At 36.6% G+C, this 22,932-nt stretch overlaps 1 protein-coding gene across 1 annotated transcript in view; it reads left to right on the top strand.

The window, feature by feature from the left end:
- The first annotated feature begins 5,521 nt into the window (after positions 1-5,521).
- LOC149259096 (uncharacterized) overlaps positions 5,522-22,932 on the top strand; it is a 42,153-nt gene continuing 24,742 nt past the window's right edge. The window contains exons 1-3 of the mRNA XM_089417374.1: positions 5,522-5,690; positions 5,853-5,980; positions 6,090-6,294. Of these exons, the coding sequence (XP_089273500.1) occupies positions 5,621-5,690; positions 5,853-5,980; positions 6,090-6,294 (403 nt within the window). The 5' untranslated portion in view covers positions 5,522-5,620. The remainder of the gene's footprint in view (positions 5,691-5,852; positions 5,981-6,089; positions 6,295-22,932) is intronic.

Genomic DNA, 22,932 nt, shown 5'->3' with positions numbered 1-22,932 from the left:
TCCTTTATTGTTTCTCTTGTGTTGACAATGTAAGGACCAATATGTGCCTTCAATTTAAACTGTGCTTTCTTCTTTCTTAACACAAAATGCAGGTCATCCATCTTTAACATTTGCTTGATATACTCCAAGGAAAAAATTCTGATTGGTACAAAAACTAATAACCTGTAAGGCGGGAGTTCACATCCATAAATTTGAATTTCTATATAATTATAGTAAAGATACCTGTCTCCAACCTTAGCTTGTTCTGTGATATGTAAAACTCTTTTGGTTTCTGGTGAAATCCTTGGTATAATATCGCTGCTAAGAAGGCACAAGGATACATGCAAAGACAGATCCACAAAATTTCTAAATGGATATTCTTTTGAATTATTTCTGACTAAGGAAGTCCATTGAATAACTGATAGTGATCTTCCATGTTCATCGATCTTCGGCAACTAAAACTTGAACCTATCTACTTAATAGAACAACATCAAATATACGAGGACTGACTAGTGTTTGAATGCACCTTCAGCTTTAAACTTCAGGAATTGATCATGAATAACACTTTATAGGTATTGACTATAGTTAAAAATAACTAATGGATCTTAACCAATTGAAAATACTAACAAAAATCCTAACACTACTTCATCTACCCATTGATTTGTGGGATAGCCTAATAGGCAAGTAACCATAGAAATAACCTTCCTTGACATTTCAGGGAAAATAGAAGCAGAATATGGGGGATTATGTCTGGGAAATTCATAATTCTTAGGCAGAAAAGACTTAAAGATATGGGCTTGTTGAGATAAAAGTAAGTTTTTGTAATATTTCTCTGAGTGAATCAGTGGAAAATGGATGTAAGGGAGCTTGAGGATTAACCTGAAGAGACATGCAGATGGTTTCTAGTGTAATTGAGAATAGAATTTCATTATTTTGGGCTGTTACAACTTGGTGGCTAGGGAGATACCTATGATGACACAATGTAATGAATTCCTCGAAAGCATGAGTATGGGAAAAAATATACTGAGGCAAGAATGACTCCCAGATACTCAGTCCATCATTATTGTCTAAATACATGTTATTTTCCCATTTATGAAGTTTAGACAAGTGAATCTGACACCGGGTTTCTGCTAATTTGTACTGCGTGTCAACCAAAGGGAATTCATCTAGGTTATGAACAAGAGGCAAAACATGACTCTCGACAACCATTTTTCCCTTTCCTTTATGAGAAGACATCTTCAACTATAATGGAGGCTCGGGAAAATAATATTACCATGCTATAATTGACCGGTTACAGGAGAGGAAATGTTGCTGCAGAGAGTGTTGGTGGACTTGGAAACCTTCGAGTCTTAACCTGCATGGATAAAAAAAATGGCGAAAGGAAATAATGCAAGGTGATACAGGATTTTAAAGCGATAAAGGGGGTTGATTAACAAAAATATTACCATTTTGGAGCGTGGCATTAATGGAATTATACGTTGGTAAGAGAATTTAATGGCCAACATCCATATGATTGTTGGAGGGAGACTTTAATGGCTAACGATAGGGTGATGTGGATGGTTGGGTGACGTGGACGGTTGAGAGGATGACAGGTGGTGTGTTGTGGACGGAGCGGGAGCAGGTGGGTGCGAGAGGTAGTAGAGGGTGGTTTTCAGGTGGGGAGGGAGGGAAGGGGAGAGGGGGGTGGACAGGCAGTAAGTCGTAAAAGGGGGGAGGCCTCCGAAATTGTTGCGGGGTTTCCAAGTAGCTTTTGATGGTTTTTAATAAACCATTTTGCAGACCCCTGTCGTTAAGTCCCACAAACTCAGGCCGGGGGGGGGGGGGGGGGCATCGTCCCCCATTGGTCATCTGAGCGGGGACGATCTCTGCCTTCCAAAAGGTGCCAACGCTTTATTCGAAAGGGGCAAAACATCACATCGACTCTTATTTCAAACTTTAAAAAAATTCCAGTGATAATTAATCAATCTTAAACATAATCAAAACAAATTAAGGCAACATTTTAATTAGCGCGCCTCCTTTGGGGATTTTATTTTTATTAATTTTTTATACATTTTCTTTTATTCTCCTTTATTTTTCTATATTTTTCTTTCTTTTTGTATTTTCATAATTTCTTTCTTTTTCTATTTTTCTTATTTCTTTTTCTATTTTCTTATTTTTTATTTTCTTATCTTTTCAAAAGCTAAACCAACTTAAAATGAAAAAATAATTTACAACATCCTACTAGGATAAATAACTATATGATCAAACATTGATCACTATATTTATAGGACCCTAACACAAACATTTCAAGTACTCTCACTCTTTTATGTTTTGATCTCTTTCTAGGTATATTTGCAATTAATTTTGTCTAAAATCTAGTAAAAATTGTGTAATCTATACAATCCAAGTGGCTATAGATATTTAGAGCATTGTATCTATTTAGTGATTCAAAAATACAATTTAAATAATGAAATTTTCACATGGTAGGCATCCACGTATGTATATATACATTCCACTTTAAAAAAAATAGTCACCTCATTTGAGCACTCTAAATACTTGGTAGATCTGTCATTAAAATAAACCTTTATTGGTCTTTAAATAAATTTGGGTAATTCATTTATATTTATGAAATATTTATTTATGGTTTATGTAAATAGAAAATAATCCACCATTTCAAAATGATCCTCAAAATCTAATTTTATTTAATGTAGCATTATTTAATACATTTATAAAAAAACAAAATATATTATAACAACTAAGTATCAAATTTTCCTTTAGTTATATGGTTAATAATTTGAAAAATTCAAAATATTTATTATAGTTTACATTGGAAGTTTCAAATATGAGAGTGTAGAATTTTGTAGATTTTTTCCTACAAATCAGCTAGCTTTGATACCATGTAGAATTTTTTCTACAAATCAGCTAGCTCTGATACAATGTAGAAATTTCCCACCTGTAGATCAACTTAGTAATGCAATATACTAAAGAAAAACACTTGATCTACTTCTACAAACAATTTAGCAGAAGCTTAATCAACCATGAGCAACATCAATAAGAACACATATAACTGATAAGAAGGAATCAATCACACATAACATAGAAGAATTTACCCGGGGAAAGCACTTGCCTAAAACCCCATCTTTGTATTATCATACAAGTGGAAATATAGTCCTGATCACACAAAGCCTTAGCTCAGAAGTTATCCAGCTCTCAGTACAATCCCTCTGCTACTCATAGACAGTGAAAGGCTTCTCACAAACCTTCTCCTTTGCCCTCCAAGCCTCTCATTTCCTTGCGCAGTTTCCTTGGGGTCCAGTGCTAGCACCTGTGTGAATTGGCCTCTTCACACACTCACTAACCTCTGATCTAACTGCACAAACTTGAAGGAGATAAATCTTCATCATGGATGAGCTTCCTTTATAAGAAAAATATTCATCCAACTGATAGTACACTGTCCCTTCTCTGATCTCAATTGGGTCTCTATCAAAACTGACATGCATAAGTTATCTATGAGTGAATACACCGTTCTCTGAAAATAATAGTTGTCACATGCATGCAAACATCAACAAACTATATCTCATTAATTTAACAACTTGTTAAATTAATCTAACTGGACTTGACTAAGTTAAACTAGGTCAACTGATCCTCTCAATATATAACTCATCTTTAATTCCTCAATCATTGGAGCAAATCAAGGACACATTTCCCAACCAGTGGAGAAATTATTGCATGTTTTCATAAAGACTTCAAGTTTGATTTTTCTTAACTAATTAACTCATGGAGAATTAATTAATTAATATTCAAACTGCGGGTAAGACCAAATTTGAATTTTACTTTCTATTTTATACCAGGGACGGTCTAAAAATAGGAATCCAACTTGAACTGTTAAAAATAGAACTTCTATTTTTAGCACTTCCATTTTTCATTCCCTGTTGCCCACTGAAGCCCAAACTGCTATCTTTAGCACTTTTATTTTTAGCAATTTGTTGTTGCCATTTTTCAACAAAAAGAACATTATAATGAAATATTATTGAGTGGAGAGGCTCATTCTACAACCCAGTATGATGTCATCAAAGTTGAAATTTTTCTTATATCCACCAAAGTAAAAATTTTAAAAATTCTAAAAATTAAAAAAATTAAATAATTATACAAAACATTTAAATAATATTGATTCATAAAAAAAATTAAATTTACATTTGAAAAAATTAAATCCATATTTAAAATAAATCTATACTAATTTCTATAAAAAAAAAACCTATTAATTAACATTGATTTGATATTTACAAACAAAACAACAATACCAATAATCTAACAATTTGCTTAAGCTTTCTTTATACATTCAACTTAACTTATTATAATTGAAATTTTGAAAAGCTCAATGTTAATATTTGTACATTCAACTTAACTTATCATAATTGTAATATTGAAAAGCTCAATGTCAATATTGATCACGTTAATATTTGTACATTCAACTTAACTTATCATAATTGTAATATTGAAAAGCTCAATGTCAATATTGATCACGTTGATCACGTTATATCGCCATGTTGTTGGTTTTTTTAATAATGAATAATTATTTTGATACGTCTGTTTAGAAAAATAAAAAGTAATTTATAATTTATAATTAAATTAATTTTTTTTATTTAATTAATAATGATGATGATAATTAATGTTGGCTGAAACCAAACAATAGTATATCGGACCTAAAGAAACAAACTATTTATTTTGATTTAAGATTTTATTCTTATGCTCAAAAAGCTTGGAGAGAAGCCTCCCGAGTTCACTATAATTTTGACATTGTAAGAGCCTAGGAAGGTCAGTGTTGTAACAAAAATTGTGGAACTGAGATCTAATGTGGTTATACGCAGAGCATTCTAAGAAGAAGTGGTTTTCATTCTGGATATTCCTATTCTCACATATATGGCAGATCTTTTCATATATACTTCACTATATTTAAATTACAATTTACGCATAATTTAATCAAAATTTATAAGATAAAAATACGCTTAAAAATCAAATATAAACTTTTTCATATATATAGATAAGAATGACTGCGATATAGATTAAGTTAAACTCGTACTTTATTGTAATTTCATGTAATGAAAAGGGTAACATTCTTATTTTTATCATTAATAATTAAGGAAAATTATAATATTAAACTCTTTTTAAAAATACTGTAAAAAACTTTATTTCAAATTTGAATGGAATTTTTGTTTTAGTTCTTATTTTTATTCGAATGGATAATAAATGTATGTCATTTTGTGATTTTGAACAGCCGTGAACACTATCAAATAATTAACTGTGACCAATCAACAATCTAGATACAGATATAGCCAGAGCTGTTTTGAGCAATGTCCACTCAATATTTATTTTCATTTGGACGGATAATAATTTTATGTTTGAGCAATGTGGTCCATTCCAATCAGGGGGCGATTCCACCAGGCATCGTCTGTTGAAAATGTCAACATTTGGTTGGTTGTTTGCTCTCCATTGGTTACCTTATCTAAACGTGGATTGACAAGTGGAGAATCATTAATCACGTCTCTCCAATACTTTTTTCTGCTGTAAATTAGATCACCTTACTTCACACCTTCTATACATACATCCTCACTCTAACAGGGAACACAGATCAGTGGTCACGGAGATCCAAAACAATACAGAAATGGCTGTTGCGAGGTTTCTTTTGACGATCTCAGGCCTAATTTCAGTTATAAGTCTGCAAGCTGTTTACGGTACATACAATTGATTTCATTTTACGTTGGCTTGTTCGTACAGATTCTGTAATGGTTTCGTTGGTTAACGTTTTTCTGATCAGCAGATCACAGTAAGTGTTAATGGAGTGAACAATCTTTTAATTTATAGAGTACCTTACTATTGAATTCATTCAACATCAGGTGCAGGGATTGTATGTGAGAAGCTGCCCGCGGAGATTTGCGCGTTTTCTGTGTCGTCCTCTGGAGCACGTTGTGTGCTTCACAAGTCCTGCGTCTTGAGGGATGGCGATGTACAGTATGAATGTCAGGTGAGGTTACCTCATTCAAATTTATAAATTCTAAGTGAAGTACTGCATGCATTTCTATTTTCTACTCACTCTGTTCCTCTGAATTGATTGGGTAATGGATGGTGTGCAGGCATCGGAGGTTATGGCAGAGAGCATGAAGGAATCGATAGAAACAGAAGAATGCGTGAAGGCTTGTGGGGTTGAGAGGATGACAGTGGGGATGTCCGCAGAATCATTAGCGGAAGGTGGGTTTACAGAGAAGTTATGCTCTCCGCGCTGCTACAACAACTACTCCAACATCATCGATCTCTACTTCATTCTTGCTGCAGGGAAAGGTAACTTTTTACCCATCATCGTCATCACTATATTGTATTCATATTCATCACTCACTAGATGTGTATATGTACTTAGCCCATAATTGATTTATTTATAAATAATTTGAGCAGGTATCTACCTGCCCCGCCTGTGCGAGGCTCACAGAAGCGAAGACAGGCGGAGGATGGTTACTGTTTCTATTCCTGGCATTGTTAATACCAATATCTCCTCTCCTCTTACTCCGTAACAAACAATCTCTCCCACTCTCTTGTATCTTCGTAAACCCATTAAAGTTTCCATTCTATATTTGTGTAACTACGTAACGGTAGTGGGTCATGAAACATGTATTAGTTTACTTACACGCGCTATTGATATAATCATTTTTATGTGATGGTACTCGGTCATGAAACATGTATAAGTTTAAGTACATATGGTATTGATACCATATAATTGTTTGTTCGTATGTAATGGTACTGGGCCATGGTATCCATATAATCATTTTTACGGTGGGAGACAGAATCATCTCCAAAGTTTATAGACACAATGGAAGCAGAAGCGTTTAAAGATGAGAAAGGAGATTTGATACATAATCTTGATGGCTCAGTTATTAGTAACATGATAGGAGCACTAACATCAATGATTCTAGAACATTGGTGTGGAAGTGAAACAGAAATTGCTGATAAAAATGAAGTTATTTTGATGAATTTAAAGTGCCATAAAATGTCTCAATATGATGACTTCCACAGGGACTGGATGCAGAGGGTATATGAAGTCGAAGACTCAAAGAACCTGTTATGGAAACATGTATATCTTGCAGCTCTGCCATCTAAATTTGTTGATTAGATAAGAATGCAGGAAGTCTGTCAATTACCTTCTGAGTCATATACATGGGGAGAGATTTATGCTCTCATTACAAAGACATTGGTTAGTCTTTGTACTAGCTCAAAGGTAAATAATTGTCTGGAAAAAATTTCCAGATTGCCTGACAGAAAATCCATATGCAACAAGTATGGATTAACATTGGATGATCCTCTGGTAAAACGAAAGAAGGCTAAGAAAAGAGCCAAAAGAGAGTTTAATGAAACTTTCTATAAAAACCGAAGAAATCATCCAAAGACTAAAAATAGATTTTCAAAGTTGAGGCAAGGCAAAGCCTCCAGAACAAAGAGAGGGTATTATAAGTATGTCCCCAGAACACACTACTATAATCCCTTTGATATTCACCTGCACACTACTAAGCAGGAAAAATGGAATAAAATTATTTGCTGGTTATGTGGAAAAACTAGACACACTTCCTCCAGATGTCCAGAAGGCAAAGAGTCAAAGCTAAACAAAGGCAAGAAATCCCAAGCCTTTGCCCAAAGAAACAAGCAAGTAAAGCAAGAAGGAAGAAGACCAATAGTGTGCATGAAATGTGGCTCTCATGCACATACTACAGAGCGCTGCCCAAATGTCACAATTAGAGACATAGCTCAGCAGCATCAAATAGAAGAATCTTCCTATGATTCTTTCAGTTCTTCCTCTGTAGAAGAACTTAATGCTTATATGGAAAAATATTCAGATTTTGGTTCTTTAAATTGTTCATGTTCTGACTTTGAAGAGTGTGCTTGTCAAATACAATATAATTCTGATTCTGAATATTTCAGTGAGTGTAGTAATGAAGAAGGGGAAAAACCTAAGCCCCAGAAAGAGAAATTCCTCATGGCCACTACAGAAGAATAATAATTAAATATTCTATCCCAAATTCGAGCTATGGAGGATGGAGAATGAAAAATCGCATGACTGAAGCCTTCATGGATCAGTTCAAAGCAAAAGCTTCAAACAGTTCAGGTAAGAAGTCTCTATTTGTTTATGCTTCATATGAACAAAATACAAAATCATTCCAAAGGCATCAGCAGAAGCCTGAGAGTAAGATCACTTACTCTAGGAGAAGTCAGTCAAGAGATACATAATCTCAAGACAAAAATTTCTGCAATAAAAGCTCAAGTTGCAGAAATACAGAAAGGAAAATAGATGGCAAAAGAAGAAGGTGATGATCAGCCATGGAATACTGCTTCATACAACAGTAATCAAGAGGTACAAATTGTTGAAGGTATGAAGGATCCAAATTTTGGATTCAGAGATATGCGGTTATTAACCATTTCATACCAACAACATCATGTCTTGATAAATATCTGCATAAAGGGACAAATGTTTGAAATGATTGCTCTTATTGATTCAGGAGCAGATATTAACATCCTGAATATGAAAAATATCCCAGCAAAATATTGGGTGACTGCAGAAAGAGAAGTGGTAGGATTGGGCAATAAAAAGCTCTGATATGAAGTACCCAAGGCATCTGTTTGTTTTGATAGCCACTGTGTTTATTTGAAATTTGCAGTAGTTGACATTCCAGTAGACTTCATACTTGGTAATGTCTTTCTTGCAACAGTAGAACCTCATGGGTCATTCAGACTCAAAGGAGGCAAAGTTGGATACTTTATATCAATCCCCACTTCAAAAGGGACAAGAAAGAAAATTGAACTTCCATATATCTCGAATCCTAGAATTTCTACAATGGTACACACTGTACAAGATCTGGATAAAGCCGAAGCTAGACTGACAGATCTAAAAGATCTGAAATCAACTCTGAGAGTAGAAGAACAACTTAAATCACTCCAGGTCAAAAACAGAATTGGAGAATTGAAGAAACAATTAGAAGAAGAATGCTGCTCAGAAGAACCAAATGCTTTTTGGCACAGGAAGCGGCACACAGTCGAACTCCCTTACAAGGAAGGATTTGTTGGTAAACCTTGTAAGATTAGAGCTATTTCGATGACCCAAGAATACAGAAATCTCTGTGAGAGAGAAATTCAGCAGCTCCTCAGTAGAGGATTGATCAGAGAATTCGACAGTCCTTGGAACTGTTATGGGTTCTATGTAAATAAGAGAGCTAAACAAATCAGAGACATTCCGAGATTGGTTATTAATTACAAGCCTCTAAATTCAGTCCTAGCTGATAACACCTATCCAATTCCACACAAAGGAGATTTGATTAGGAGGATAACTGGCACCAAGCTTTTTTCCAAGTTTGACCTAAAAGCAAGTTTTTGGCAAGTGGCCATTGCTGAAAAAGATAAGTTCAAAACTGCCTTCAGCATACCAGCAGGAAATTAAGAGTGGAAAGTCATGCCTTTTGGGCTCAAGAACGCGCCATCAAAATTTCAAAAGGTAATGGACAGTGTTTTCAAGCCATATTTTGACTGGCTAATTGTATATATTGATGATGTATTAATTTTTTCCAAAACCATTCATGATCATTTTAAGCATGTAAATATATTTAAGAATTTAGTTAAGCACAATGGTCTGGTGCTTAGCAAAAAGAAGATAGAGGTCTTTCAGACCACTATCAAATTTTTGGGTCATACAATCTGCAACGGGCAGATATCTCTGCAGAAGCATGCTTTAGAGTTTGCAGACAAGTTTCCAGATGTCATAACAGATAAGAACCAATTGCAAAGGTTCTTACGCTTCCTCAACTATGTCAGCAATTTTTACCAAGACTGTGCCAATGACAGAAGGATATTGAACAAAAGGCTAAAGAAGAATCCTCCAGAATGGACAGAAGTCCATACAAGAGCAGTCAAGAACATCAAAGCAAAGGTAAAATCATTGCCTATTCTATATGTTGCTGATAATCTTGCCTATAAAATTGTTGAATCAGATGCAAGTAATATTGGTTGGGGTGGAGTTTTGAAGCAAAAAATTGGAAAAAATGAATAAGTTGTTCAGTTTGCTTCTAGAGTATGGAATCCAGCCGAATTAAATTACTTCACAATAGAGAAGGAGGTCAAGGCAGCATGGAACTGCATCAGTAAGTTTGAAGTTTATCTTATTAATAAACCTTTTTTATTAAGAACTGATGCATCTGCTTTGCAAAAGGTCTTAACAAAAGACATCAAAAAGGCCGGAGAAGCCAAGTTTGCCAGATGGCAAGCTCTTTTTGCAAACTTTGATTTTCAGGTAGAGCACATTAAAGGAAAAGACAACAATCTCCCTGATTTTTTAAGAAGAGAATACATTGAACCAAGAGATCATGTCATGATGATCATCACTGAATGGGACCAGCACCAGAAACAAGAAATCTTAAGGACTATCTCAGGCGACCAAGATTGGGAGACCTATAAGAGAAACTAGAGACCCACTTGGCAGCTGAGAAACATAAAGGTCTTGGATGCCAACTTGCAGCCTCATACTGATATCCAACACTTTGTCCCAGAAAGAAAAGTGTACCCTAAAGGAGGCAAGTGGATTCATGATATGATATATGACAAAGCAAGGAGAGATGCTAACATTGCACAACGGGCATTGGAGCAAAATTTTCACGACATTGCCACTATTTGGTACCATGGTGGATCTAGCACAGGAATATATGAAAGATACGTTTGCATCTATAGGACAAGAGATCTTTGGAACGAGCTAGGACACGTCAGAACTCAACCTGCTGCTAGATGGCCAAGAAATGATCCTAAGATCATTTTTCCCGATACAGTGTATGACTTTGCAGACTACAAGCAGATCTGGTGGGACTTCTTGAGTTCAAAGACTGGTGGACTGATTATGGTATAAGCAAAACTACAATGGACCTAGTATGGCATGAAAAATATTACAAAATCCATTGTAAATTATGTAATTAGAAAAACCTTGCAGAATGCATTCATCCCATTTATAGAACTGTTAAAGAAATGATAGAGGGTGAATGGACAACCTACAAGTCATCTCCCTATAATAATTCCTTGGAAGAATATATGAGAGAACACATGGAATGGCTTGTATTAACCAAAGTCCAATATTAGATTGTATTAGGAAAACCAACGATTGTCCGCAGGATCTATACAAAAGTCTGGGACGAAATGTTGTATCAAAGAGATAGATGCCCTCGATTAATAGTATTTTGACGGTTCTCATGGGCTTTCCATTAAAAGTATCCATATTGTAAATAGGAGTACCAGTCACAAGGGCTTAATGGTGACTAGATTTTTCGTGGGCTTTGTTGTAATAAAGCTTCCACTATGTAAATAATCTTTCTCGTGGGCTTTCAGAAAAGCATCCACTTTGTTTTGTTGATTTCATAATCTTCTCATGAGCTTTGTACTAAGAAGAATATTTTCAGTAAGATTTACTTTTTCAGACAAGGATCTACTGGATGGATGACGCCCTGACATTACCCGAAAGCAATAATTCCATCCACCCGGATCAAAATCTTTGTGCGGACGTTTCCCTGGTAGCATCAAAAGGTAATGATTCTATCTACCTTTAGGTCAGATCACGGATGATCCACAGTAATGATTGTCCCCCCTCTCTTCCTATATAAGGAGGGTAATTCTCATTGCTAAGGCATTCGCATTTGGAGTGAGTCTGAGTCTTTGTGTGTTTGAGTCTAGTTGAGTGCCTCTCCTGCTCTACATCTGTGGAAAATCTGTCTGATCTGCTTGCAACACGATAAGAACTCAATTCCTTAGGTGATTTGGGAGCCTGCGCATCAGTGTGCTCGACACTGGTGAGAACCTAAAGTGGCCGAATCATTTAGAGAGTCGTCCAATCTGTATATGAGTTGAGTCATATTTTGAGGCAGAGCCTATCTATCGCCAGGTAGCCTTCGGTATTGCTTGTTCCTTGCAAACAACATATAGTCCGATAAATGCGAAGATAGTCAATCTCTGTAAAGAATCTCTCTGTAAAGAGTTTTATCCATTCTGAAATAAAATGAGTATACCATTCTGCATCTGAATACTTTGCGCATATATAATGTCTGATGTGGTAGTAGTTATCTCTGAAGCTTACATCCGAAGTTCGCAGGAAGTTTGCAGGAAGCTCACCAAAGGAACGAAGGGATGCCAAAGTCGTTGTTAGGCAAGGAAGCCGTTGTTGAGGCCGTGAGAGTGTGAAAGTTCTGAGTAGGTTCACCACTGGTTCACCAGGAATCATTAATTAGAGATAATTGAAGAGACACAACAAGGCCAAGTCAGCAGAAAAAGTGACAGTAGCATAGCGCGTGGAGCGCATGGCACTGTAGCAGCAGCACTGCAGCAACAGCACTGTAGTAGCACTGAAGCACCATTGTAGCAAGCTTGTGACCAGAAGCCCCTCCTGAAAATTGGTATCAGAGCCAGTAACGTCTGGTTCTTAAGGTCGGTATTCAAATATTTATACTCATAAAAGAATGGAGCCTTTCCAGAAATCAATTTCTTTCCGAGAATTAGAAGAAAGAGATTCTCAGGCTGAAGAGAACCCTTTACGGGATATGTTTGCTACTAGTTCTAGTAGAGTATTAAATTCTGCTGAACTTTCATATGAAGAACCCCAGCCTTCAGCCCGATGGGAACTACCTGCAATAGCTCCCTCAGAAGTGTATAGTGACCTTTTAGCTTTTCATTTAATAGCCGCTACTAGAATAAGCATTAAAGAGTCTGTAAGTCAAATTCAGGAGAATTCAGATAATATAAAGACTATATCTCTGTTGAAACCCAAAGAATTACAGGCAGAGGCAAAGAAATTGAAGACAAATTATTTGCACTTAGGATGTATCTGAGTAGGAATCAATGCCTTAACTCATAAAGGCCTAAATACTTTTGTGCTAGCTACTATCAAAGATATGACGCACAATAAGTGTACAGATTCCTTAATAGGCAGGATTGTTGCTCCTGTTTCAGATGGCCCAGACGAAACCATAGACCAAATCCTCCAACTCCAAATCCAAACTACAGGTTTCGATATGAAAAAGAAGAGAAATAATATTTCCATCCAGACCAAAGGCTGTTTTCATCACACCAATACCCTTTGGCCAGCCATCCGCCATACACCCAGCTGAGACTCAAAGTCAAGTATATTTGTCCTCACTGATGCAAAGAACCAAAAAATTAAGCATCAAACCATCCAATGGGAAGACTTGACGTTTCCAGAACACTGGGTTGTAAATAATCCTAAGCCTCTCATTTTGAAGAACATTGCCTCTGCTGATATTTTAGAAAATATGACTTCTGCAGTTATATAATTCCCCAGAAGCTCTACCATTGATAGACGAGGTATAGAGTTAGCTTGTAAACAATCCAAGTATTACAGAGAAGCTCTACCATTGATACAACTTGTTCTACTTCATCTTCTTGTAGACATAATTCTTTGTATGAATTAACCCAGCTTGTAAATTATTGTTCTTTAGAAGTCAAATGTCCAGATTTCCAAGAACATGTAAATCTACTTACTCTGGTAGAATCTGAAATCCATACAAACCATAATCCCAGGACTAGTATAGCTCCACCTTCCACATCTGTAAATTCATGCGCAAATCCAAAATGCTCAGACATCCCTTTCCCTCATGAACTGGATGCTGATCATGTGCTCATGATGCATGAAATTGTTACCATAGAAGGAGAACATCCAAGAATGACTGAAATGGTTTGTTCAGTGAGACCAGCCAAGCTCAGATATGGGTTGGGATACCTTGAGCAGGCCCATGGCCTGATTCCAGATTGCATATTTTTCCTTGTTCTTTCTGACTGTAGAAAGCCTGCAGTAATGGAAATACATAAATTTCTCTCTCTTATGGATGGATGCTTGAAATCCGAGATTAGTGCCCCGTGGATGAAAGCCATGTTAAATTGGGATCTATACACTAATCCTCAAGCATATGAGTTTGACCAGGAATATAAACCCATAGAGAAAAAACAGTTTGCTGAAGATTGGAAACACTATACGGAGATGAATAACACCTGGATATCTTTCTATTCATGGAAAGATAATATTGCCCCATTAAATGTCTTCACTGGTTCAATCAGTACCTTAGCAAGCAAGCATGCTTATACTGCATTAGACGGGTCTAAAGCTGAAACCCCTACGACCTTTCCTCCTTACAAAGGAATTTTCATAGGAGAAAATCAAAATGCAGCCAAAGCTATTCCTTTGGTCCAGAAAGATGACAATGCTTTAGGCATTGATGGTCGGATATAGAAAGCCAGTGAACAGCTGAACTGGACAAATGTTGTAGTAAAAGGCTTAGAGATGAATGTTGAAAAATCAACAGAAGTAAAGGAACAAATTGATACTGTCCAAGAATCAATTAATGATGTAAATAAATGTTTGAACAATGTACAGTTTGAATCTAGTATGATTCGTTCTTATGCAAGAGATTCTTTGAATAAAATAGAAGGAGTCGAATAAAAGTTAGTTGATCATTTGGATACAACTAAACAACTTATAATTGGTTTAACAGACAAAGTTGAAAAGTTGAATCTGTCTAAAACTGAGAAACCAGTTCTAAACTCCTTTCTTATAAAAAGAAGCATAAGAATCTAGGATCTTGTGAAATTTGTGGACAGGTTTCCTGCATTATTTCCTAAGGAGGTAGCCAGGTCATGTTCTGATACTGAGGCTACAAATAAAATCACAATAGCATCCTTGTTCAAGGATGAAGAATCAGATGAAAGGAAAGAACACAAAGACCATGATACACAAATCTTTCCTATATATGAACCTCTTGAACATAGGTTCACTAGATATCCAACACCTAACATAGAAGGAAAAGGAAAACTTCTTGAAGCACACACATTCTTTGCAGATTCCGACAGAGAGTGGAATATAGATAACATGAGTGTTGGCCAAATACGCCAAATGATTGATATGATGTATATAGAATATAAGCTCATGCGTCTCATGGGAAAATTTGAAATAGATGCTTGGAGGACTATTATTCAGTGTTTTACAGGAGCAGGGGCTTCTAGTCACAAGCTTGCTACAATGGTGCTTTAGTGCTGCTACAATGTTGCTACAGTGTTGCTGCTATAGTGCCCCGCGCTCTGCGCGCTGTCACTTTTTCTATTGACTTGGCCTTGTTGTGTCTCTTTGATTATCTCTGATTACTAACTCCTGGTGAACCAGTGGTGAACCTACTTAGAACTTTCACGCTCTCACGGCCTCAACAATGGCTTCCTCGCCTAACAACGGCCTTGGTGTCCCTTCGTTCCTTTGGCGAACTTTTGTGAACTTCCTGCGAACTTCGGATGTAAGCTTCAAAGATAACTACTACCACAGCAGACATTATATATGCGCAAAGTATTTAGATGCAGAATGGTATACTCATTTTATTTCAGAATGGATAAAGATTTTTACAGAGAGATTCTTTACAGAGATTGACTATCTTCGCATTTATCAGATTGTGTGCTGTTCGCAAGGAACAAGCAATACCGAAGGCTACCTGGCGATAGATAGGCTCTATCTCAGAATACGACTCAACTTATATACAGACTGGACGACTCTCTAAATGATTCGGCCACTTTAGGTTCTCACCAGTGCCGAGCACACTGATGTGCAGGCTCCAAAATCACCTAAGGACTTGAGTTCTTCTCGTGTTGCAAGCAGATCAGAGATATTGTCCGCAGATGCAGAGCAGGAGAGGCACTTAACTATACTCAAACACACAAAGACTCAGACTCACTCCAAATGCGAATGCCTTAGCAATGAGCCTTACCCTCCTTATATAGGAAGAGAGGGGGGACAAGCATTACTGTGGATCATCCGTGATCTGACCTAAAGGTAGACAGAATCATTACCTTTCGGTGCTGCCAGGGCAACGTCTGCACAAAGATTCCGATCCGGGTGGATGGAATTATTGCTTTTGGGTAATGCCAAGGCATCATCCGTCCAACAGATCCTTGTCTGAAAAAGTAAATCTTACAGAAAAGATTCTTCTCAGTACAAAGCTCATGAGAAGATTATGAAATCGACAAAACAAAGTAGATGTTTTTCTGAAAGCCCACGGGAAAGATTATTTACACAGTGGAAGCTTTATTATAGCAAAGCCCACGAAAAATCTCGTCACAATTAAGCCCTTGTGATTGGTACTCGTATTTACAATCTGGATACTTTTAATGGAAAGCCCATGAGAACCGTCAAAATACTGTTAATCCATGGAATCTATCTCTTTTATACAACATTTCGTCCCAGGCTTTTGTATAGATCCTGCGGACAATCATTGGTTTTCCTAATACAATCTGGTATTGGACTTTGGTTAATACAAGCCATTCCATGTGTTTTCTCATATATTCTTCCAGGGAATTATTATAGGGAGATGACTTGTAGGTTGTCCATTCACCCTCTATCATTTCTTTAACAATTCTATAAATGGGATGAATGCATTCAGCAAGGTTTTGCTGATTACATAATTTACAATGGGTTTTGTAATATTTTTCGTGCCACACTAGGTCCATTGTGGTTCTACTTATACCATAGTCAATCCACCAGTCTCTAAACCATTTACACTATTGATATCCTTAATAATGACCAATGGTGCTGAATTTTAACTTGGTGTAGTGGGTTCCTACCTTATCATCAACATTCAGGAAGTCCCACTAGAGCTGCTTGTAGTTTGCAAAGTCATACACTGTATCGGGAAAAATGATCTTGGGATAATTTCTTGGCCATCTAGCAGCAAGTTGAGTTCTGACGTGTCCTGGCTCGTTCCAAAGATCTCTTGTCCTATAGATGCAAATGTATATTTCATATATTCCTGTGTTGGATCCACCATGGTACCAAATAGTGGCCATGTCATGAAAATTTTGCTCCAATGCCTGTTGTGAAATGTCAGCATCTTGCCTTTCTTCGTCATATATCATATCATGAATCCACTTGCCTCCTTTAGGGTACACTTTTCTTTCTAGGACAAAGTGTTGGATATCAGTATGAGGCTGCAACTTGGCATCCAGGACCTTTGTGTTTCGTAGCTGCCAAGTGGGTCTCCAGTTTCTCTTATAGGTTTCCCAATCTTGGTTGTCCGGGATAGTCCTTAAGATTTCTTGTTTCTGGTGTTGGTCCCATTTGGTGATGATCATCATGACATGATCTCTTGGTTCAATGTATTCTCTACTTAAAAAATTAGGGAGATTGTTGTCTTTTCCTTTAATGTGCTCTACCTGAAAATCAAAGTTTGCAAAAAGAGCTTGCCATCTGGAAAACTTGGCTTCTCCAGCCTTTTTGATGTCTTTTGTTAAGACCTTCTTTGCTTTGATGTTCTGGACTACTCTTTTATGGACTTCTGTCCATTCTGGAGGATTCTTCTTTAGCCTTTTGTTCAATATCCTTCTGTCACTGGCACAGTCCTGGTAAAAATTGCTGACATAGTTGAGGCAGCCTAAGAACCTTTATAGTTGGTTCTTATTTGTTATGACATCTGGAAACTTGTCTGCAAACTCTAAAGAATGTTTTGCAGAGATATCTGCCCGTTGCAGATTGTATGACCAAAAAATTTGATAGTGGTCTGAAAACCTCTATCTTCCTTTTGCTAAGCACCAGACCATTGTTCTTAACTAAATTCTTAAATATATTTACATGCTTAAAATGATCATGAATGGTTTTGGAGAAAATTAATACATCATCAATATATACAATTAGCCAGTCAAAATATGGCTTGAAAATGATGTCCATTACCTCTTGAAATTTTGATGGCGCGTTCTTGAGCCCAAAAGGCGTGACATTCCATTCATAATGTCTTGCTGGTATGCTGAAGATAGTTTTGAACTTATCTTTTTCAACAATGGCCACTTGCCAAAAACCTGCTTTTAGGTCAAACTTGGAAAAAATCTTGGCACCAGCTATCCTCCTGATCAAATCTCCTTTGTGTGGAATTGGATAGGTGTCATCAGCTAGGACTGAATTTAGAGGCTTGTAATTAATAACCAATCTCGGAATGCCTTTGATTTGTTCAGCTCTCTTATTTACATAGAACCCATAACAGTTCCAAGGATTGTTGGATTCTCTGATCAATCCTCTGCTGAGGAGCTGCTGAATTTCTCTCTCGCAAAGATTTCTGTATTCTTGGCTCATCGGAATAGCTCTGCTCTTACAAGGTTTACCAGCAAATCCTTCCTTGTAAGGGAGTTCGACTGTGTGCTGCTTCTTGTGCCAAAAGGCATTCGGTTCTTGTGAGCAACATTCTTCTTCTAATTGTTTCTTCAGTTATCCAATTCTATTTTTTACCTAGAGTGATTTAAGATGTTCTTCTACTCTCAGAGTTGATTTCAGATCTTTTATATCTGTCAGTTTGGCTTCAGCTTTATCTAGATCTTGTATAGTGTGTACCATTGTAGAAATTCTAGGATTGGAGATATATGGAAGTTCAATTTTCTTTCTTGTCCCTTTTGAAGTGGGGACAGATATAAAATATCCAGCTTTGCCTCCTTTGAGTCTGAGTGACCCATGAGGTTCCACTGTTGCAAGAAAGACATTACCAAGTATGCAGTCTACTGGAATGTCAACTACTGTAAATTTCAAATAAACACAGTGGCTATCAAAACAAACAGATGCCTTGGGTACTTCATATCGGAGCTTTTTATTGCCCAATCCTACCACTTCTCTTTCTACAGTCACCCAATATTTTGCTGGGATATTTTTCATATTCAGGATGTTAATATCTGCTCTTGAATCAATAAGAGCAATCATTTCAAACATTTGTCCCTTTATGCAGATATTTATCAGGACATGATGCTGTTGGTATGAAATGGTTAATAACCGTATATCTCTGAATCTAAAATTTGGATCCTTCATACCTTCAACAATTTGTACCTCTTGATTACTACTATATGAAGCAGTATTCCATGGCTGATCATCACCTTCCTCTTTTGCCATCTGTTTTCCTTTTCGTATTTCTGCAACTTGAGCTTTTATTGCAGAAATCTCTGTCTTGAGATTATGTATCTCTCGACTGACTTCTCCTAGAGTAATTAATCTTACTCTATCAGGCTTCTGCTAATGCCTTTGGAATGATTTTTTATTTCGTTCATATGAAGCATCAACAAATAGAGACTTCTTACCTGAATTGTTTGAAGCTTTTGCTTTGAGCTAATCCATGAAGGCTTCAGTCAGGCGATTTTTCATTTCTCCATCCTCCATAGCTCGAATTTGGGATAGAATATTTAATTCTTCTTCTTTTGTAGCGGCCTTGAGGAATTTCTCTTTTGGGGCTTAGGCTTTTCCCCTTCTTCATTACTAGACTCACTAAAATATTCAAAATTAGAATTATATTGTATTTGACAAGCACACTCTTCAGAGTCAGAACGTGAACAATCTGAAGAACCAAAATCTGAATATTTTTCCATATAAGCATTAAGTTCTTTTTGCAAAGGGAGAACTAAAAGAATCATAGGAAGATTCTTCTATCTGATGCTACTGAGCTATGTCTTTGATTGTGACATTTGGGCAGTGCTCTGTAGTATGTGCATGAGAGCCACATTTCATGCACACTATTGGTCTTCTTCCTTCTTGCTTTACTTTCTTGTTTCTTTGGGCAAAGGCTTGGGATTTCTTGCCTTTGTTTAGCTTTGACGCTTTGCCTTCTGGACATCTAGAGGAAGTGTGTCTAATTTTTCCACATAACCAACAAGTAATTTTATTCCATTTTTCCTGCTTAGTGGTGTGCAGGTGAATATCAGAGGGATTATAGTAGTGTGTTTTGGAGACATACTTATAATACCTCTCTTTGTTTTGGAGGCTTGGCCTTGCCTCAGCTTTGAATATCTCTTTGTAGTCTTTGGATAATTTCTTCGTTTTTTATAGAAAGTTTCTTTAAACTCTCTTTTGGCTCTTTTCTTAGCCTTCTTTCATTTTACCAGAGGATCATCCAATGTTAATCCATACTTGCTGCATATGGATTTTCTATCAGGCAATCTGGAAAGTTTTCCAGAGACTTATTTACCTTTGAGCTAGTACAAAGACTGACCAATGTCTTTGTAATGAGAGTATAAATCTCTCCCCATGTATATGACTCAAAAGGTAATTGAAAGACTTCTTACATTCTTATATAATCAACAAATTTAGATGGCAGAGCTGCAAGATATACCTGTTTCCATAACAAGTTCTTTGAGTATTTGACTTCATATATCCTCTGCATCCAGTCCCTATGGAAGTCATCATATTGAGACATTTTATGGCACTTTAAATTCATCAAAATAACTTCATTTTTATCAGCAATTTTTGTTTCACTTCCACACCAATGTTCCAGAATCATTGATGTTAGTGCTCCTATCATGTTACTGATAATTGAGCCATCAAGATTATGTATCACATCTCCTTTCTCGTCTTCAAGCACTTCTGCTTCCATTGTGTCTATGAGCTTTGGAGATGATTTTGTCTCCCACCACCTGAGGAGTGTTCCTATAAAACACTGAATAATAGTCCTGCAAGCATCCATTTCAGATTTTACCCTGAGACACATGAGCTTATATTCTGTATACATCATATCAATCATTTGGCGTATTTGTCCAACACTCATGTTATCTATATTCCACTCTCTATGGGAATCTGTAAAGAATGTGTGTGCTTCAGGAAGTTTTCCTTTTCCTTCTATGTCAGGTGCTGGATATCTGGTGAACCTATGTTCAAGAGGTTCATATATAGGAAAGATTTGTGTATCCTAGTCTTTGTGTTCTTTCCTTTCATCTGACTCTTCATCCTTGAACAAGGATGCTATTGTGATTTTATTTGTAGCCTCAGTATCAAAATATGACCTGGCTACCTCCTTAGGAAATAATGCAAGAAACCTGTCCATAGATTTCACAGGATCCTGGATTCTTATGCTTCTTTTTACAAGAAAGGAGTTTGGAACTGGTTTCTCAAGTTTAGACAGATTCAACTTTTCAAATTTGTCTGTTAAACCAATTATAAGCTGTTTAGTTGTATCCAAATGATCAACTAACTTTTCTTCAACTCCTTCTATTTTATTCAAAGAATCTCTTGCATAAGAACGAATCATACTAGATTCAAACTGTGCATTTTTCAAACATTTATTTACATCATTAATTGATACTTGGACAATATCAATTTGTTCCTTTACTTCTATTGATTTTGCAACATTCATCTCTAAGCCTTTTACTATAGTATTTGTCTAGTTCAACTATTCACTAGCTTTCTGTATCCAACCATCATTGCCTAAATCATTTTCATCTTTCTGGACCAAAGGAATAGCTTTGGCTGCATTTTGATTTTCTCCTATGACAATTCCTTTGTAAGGAGGAAAGGTCGTAAGGGTTTCAACTTTAGACCCGTCTAATGCAGTCCAAGCATGCTTGCTTGCTGAGGTACTGATTGAACTAGTGAAGACATTTAATGGGGCAATATTATCTTTCCATGAATAGAAAGATATCCAGGTGTTATTCATCTCCATATAGTGTTTCCAATCTTCAGCAAACTGTTTTTTCTCTATGGGTGTATATTCCTGGTCAAACTCATCTGCTTGAGGATTAGTGTACAGATCCCAATTTAACATGGCTTTCATCCACTGGGCACTAATCTCAGATTTCAAGCATCCATCCATAAGAGAGAAAAACTTATGTATTTCCATTACTGCAGGCTTTTTACAGTCAGAAGGAACAGGGCAAAATCTGCAATCTGGAATCAGGCCATGGGCCTGCTCATGGTATCCCAACCCATATCTAGGCTTGGCTGTTCTCATTGAACACATCATTTCAGTCATTCTTGGATGTTCTCCTTCTATGGTAACAATTTCATGCATCATGAGCACATGATCAGCATCCGGTTCATGAGGGAAAGGGATGTCTGAGCATTTTGGATTTGGGCATGAATTTACAGATGTGGAAGGTGGAGCTATACCAGTCCTGGGATTATGGTTTGTATGGATTTCAGATTCTACCAGAGTAAGCAGATTTACATGTTCTTGGCAATCTGGACATTTGACTTCTAAAGAACAATAATTTACAAGCTGGGCTAATTCATACAAAGAATTATGTCTACAAGAAGATGAAGTAGAACAGGCTGTATCTACTGTGGAAGGATCTCTATAATACTTGGATTTTTTACAAGCTAACTCTATACCTCGTATGTTAATGGTAGATCTTCTAGGGAATGATATAACTGCAGAAGTGATATTTTCTGAAATATCAGCGGAGGTAATGTTCTTCGGAATGAGAGGCTTAGGATTATTTACAACCCAATGTTCTGGAAACATCAAGTCTTCCCATCGGATGGTCTGATGCTCAATTTTTTGGTTCTTTGCATCAGTGAGGACAACTATACTTGACTTTGAGTCTCGGCTGGATGTATGGTGGATGGCTGGTCAAAGGGTATTGGTGTGACAAAAACAGCCTTTGGTCTGGATGGCAATATTATTTGTCTTCTTTTTCATATTGAAACTTGTAGTTTGGATTTGGTCCATGGTTTCGTCAAAAGTATATACAAAGAAATTTGGGTAACAGTCAAAGTAGACTGGGCCATCTGAAAGAGGAGCAACAATCTCGGTAATTAAGGAATCTGTATACTTATTGTGCGTCATATCTCCGACAGTAGCTAGCACAAAAGTATTTAGGCCTTTATGAGTTAAGGCATTGATTCCTACTCGGATACATCCTAAGTGCAAATAATTTGTCTTCAATTTCTTTGCCTCTGCCTATAATTCTTTGGGTTTCAATAGAGATATAGTCTGTATATTATCTAAATTCTCCTGAATTTGACTTACAGAGTCTTTAATGCTTATTCTAGTAGCGGCTATTAAATGAAAAGCTGAAAGGTCACTATACACTTCTGAGGGAGCTATTGCAGGTAGTTCCTATTGGGCTGAAGGCTGGGGTTCTTCATATGAAAGTTCAACAGAATTTAATACTCTACTAGAACTAGTAGCA

Source organism: Pinus tabuliformis, chromosome 6, assembly GCF_031772625.1.
Source record: "Pinus tabuliformis cultivar Carrire ecotype Pingquan chromosome 6, CPIR1, whole genome shotgun sequence".
In the NCBI taxonomy this organism is placed as follows: domain Eukaryota; kingdom Viridiplantae; phylum Streptophyta; class Pinopsida; order Pinales; family Pinaceae; genus Pinus; species Pinus tabuliformis.
This window is presented reverse-complemented; position numbering and strand designations above follow the sequence as displayed.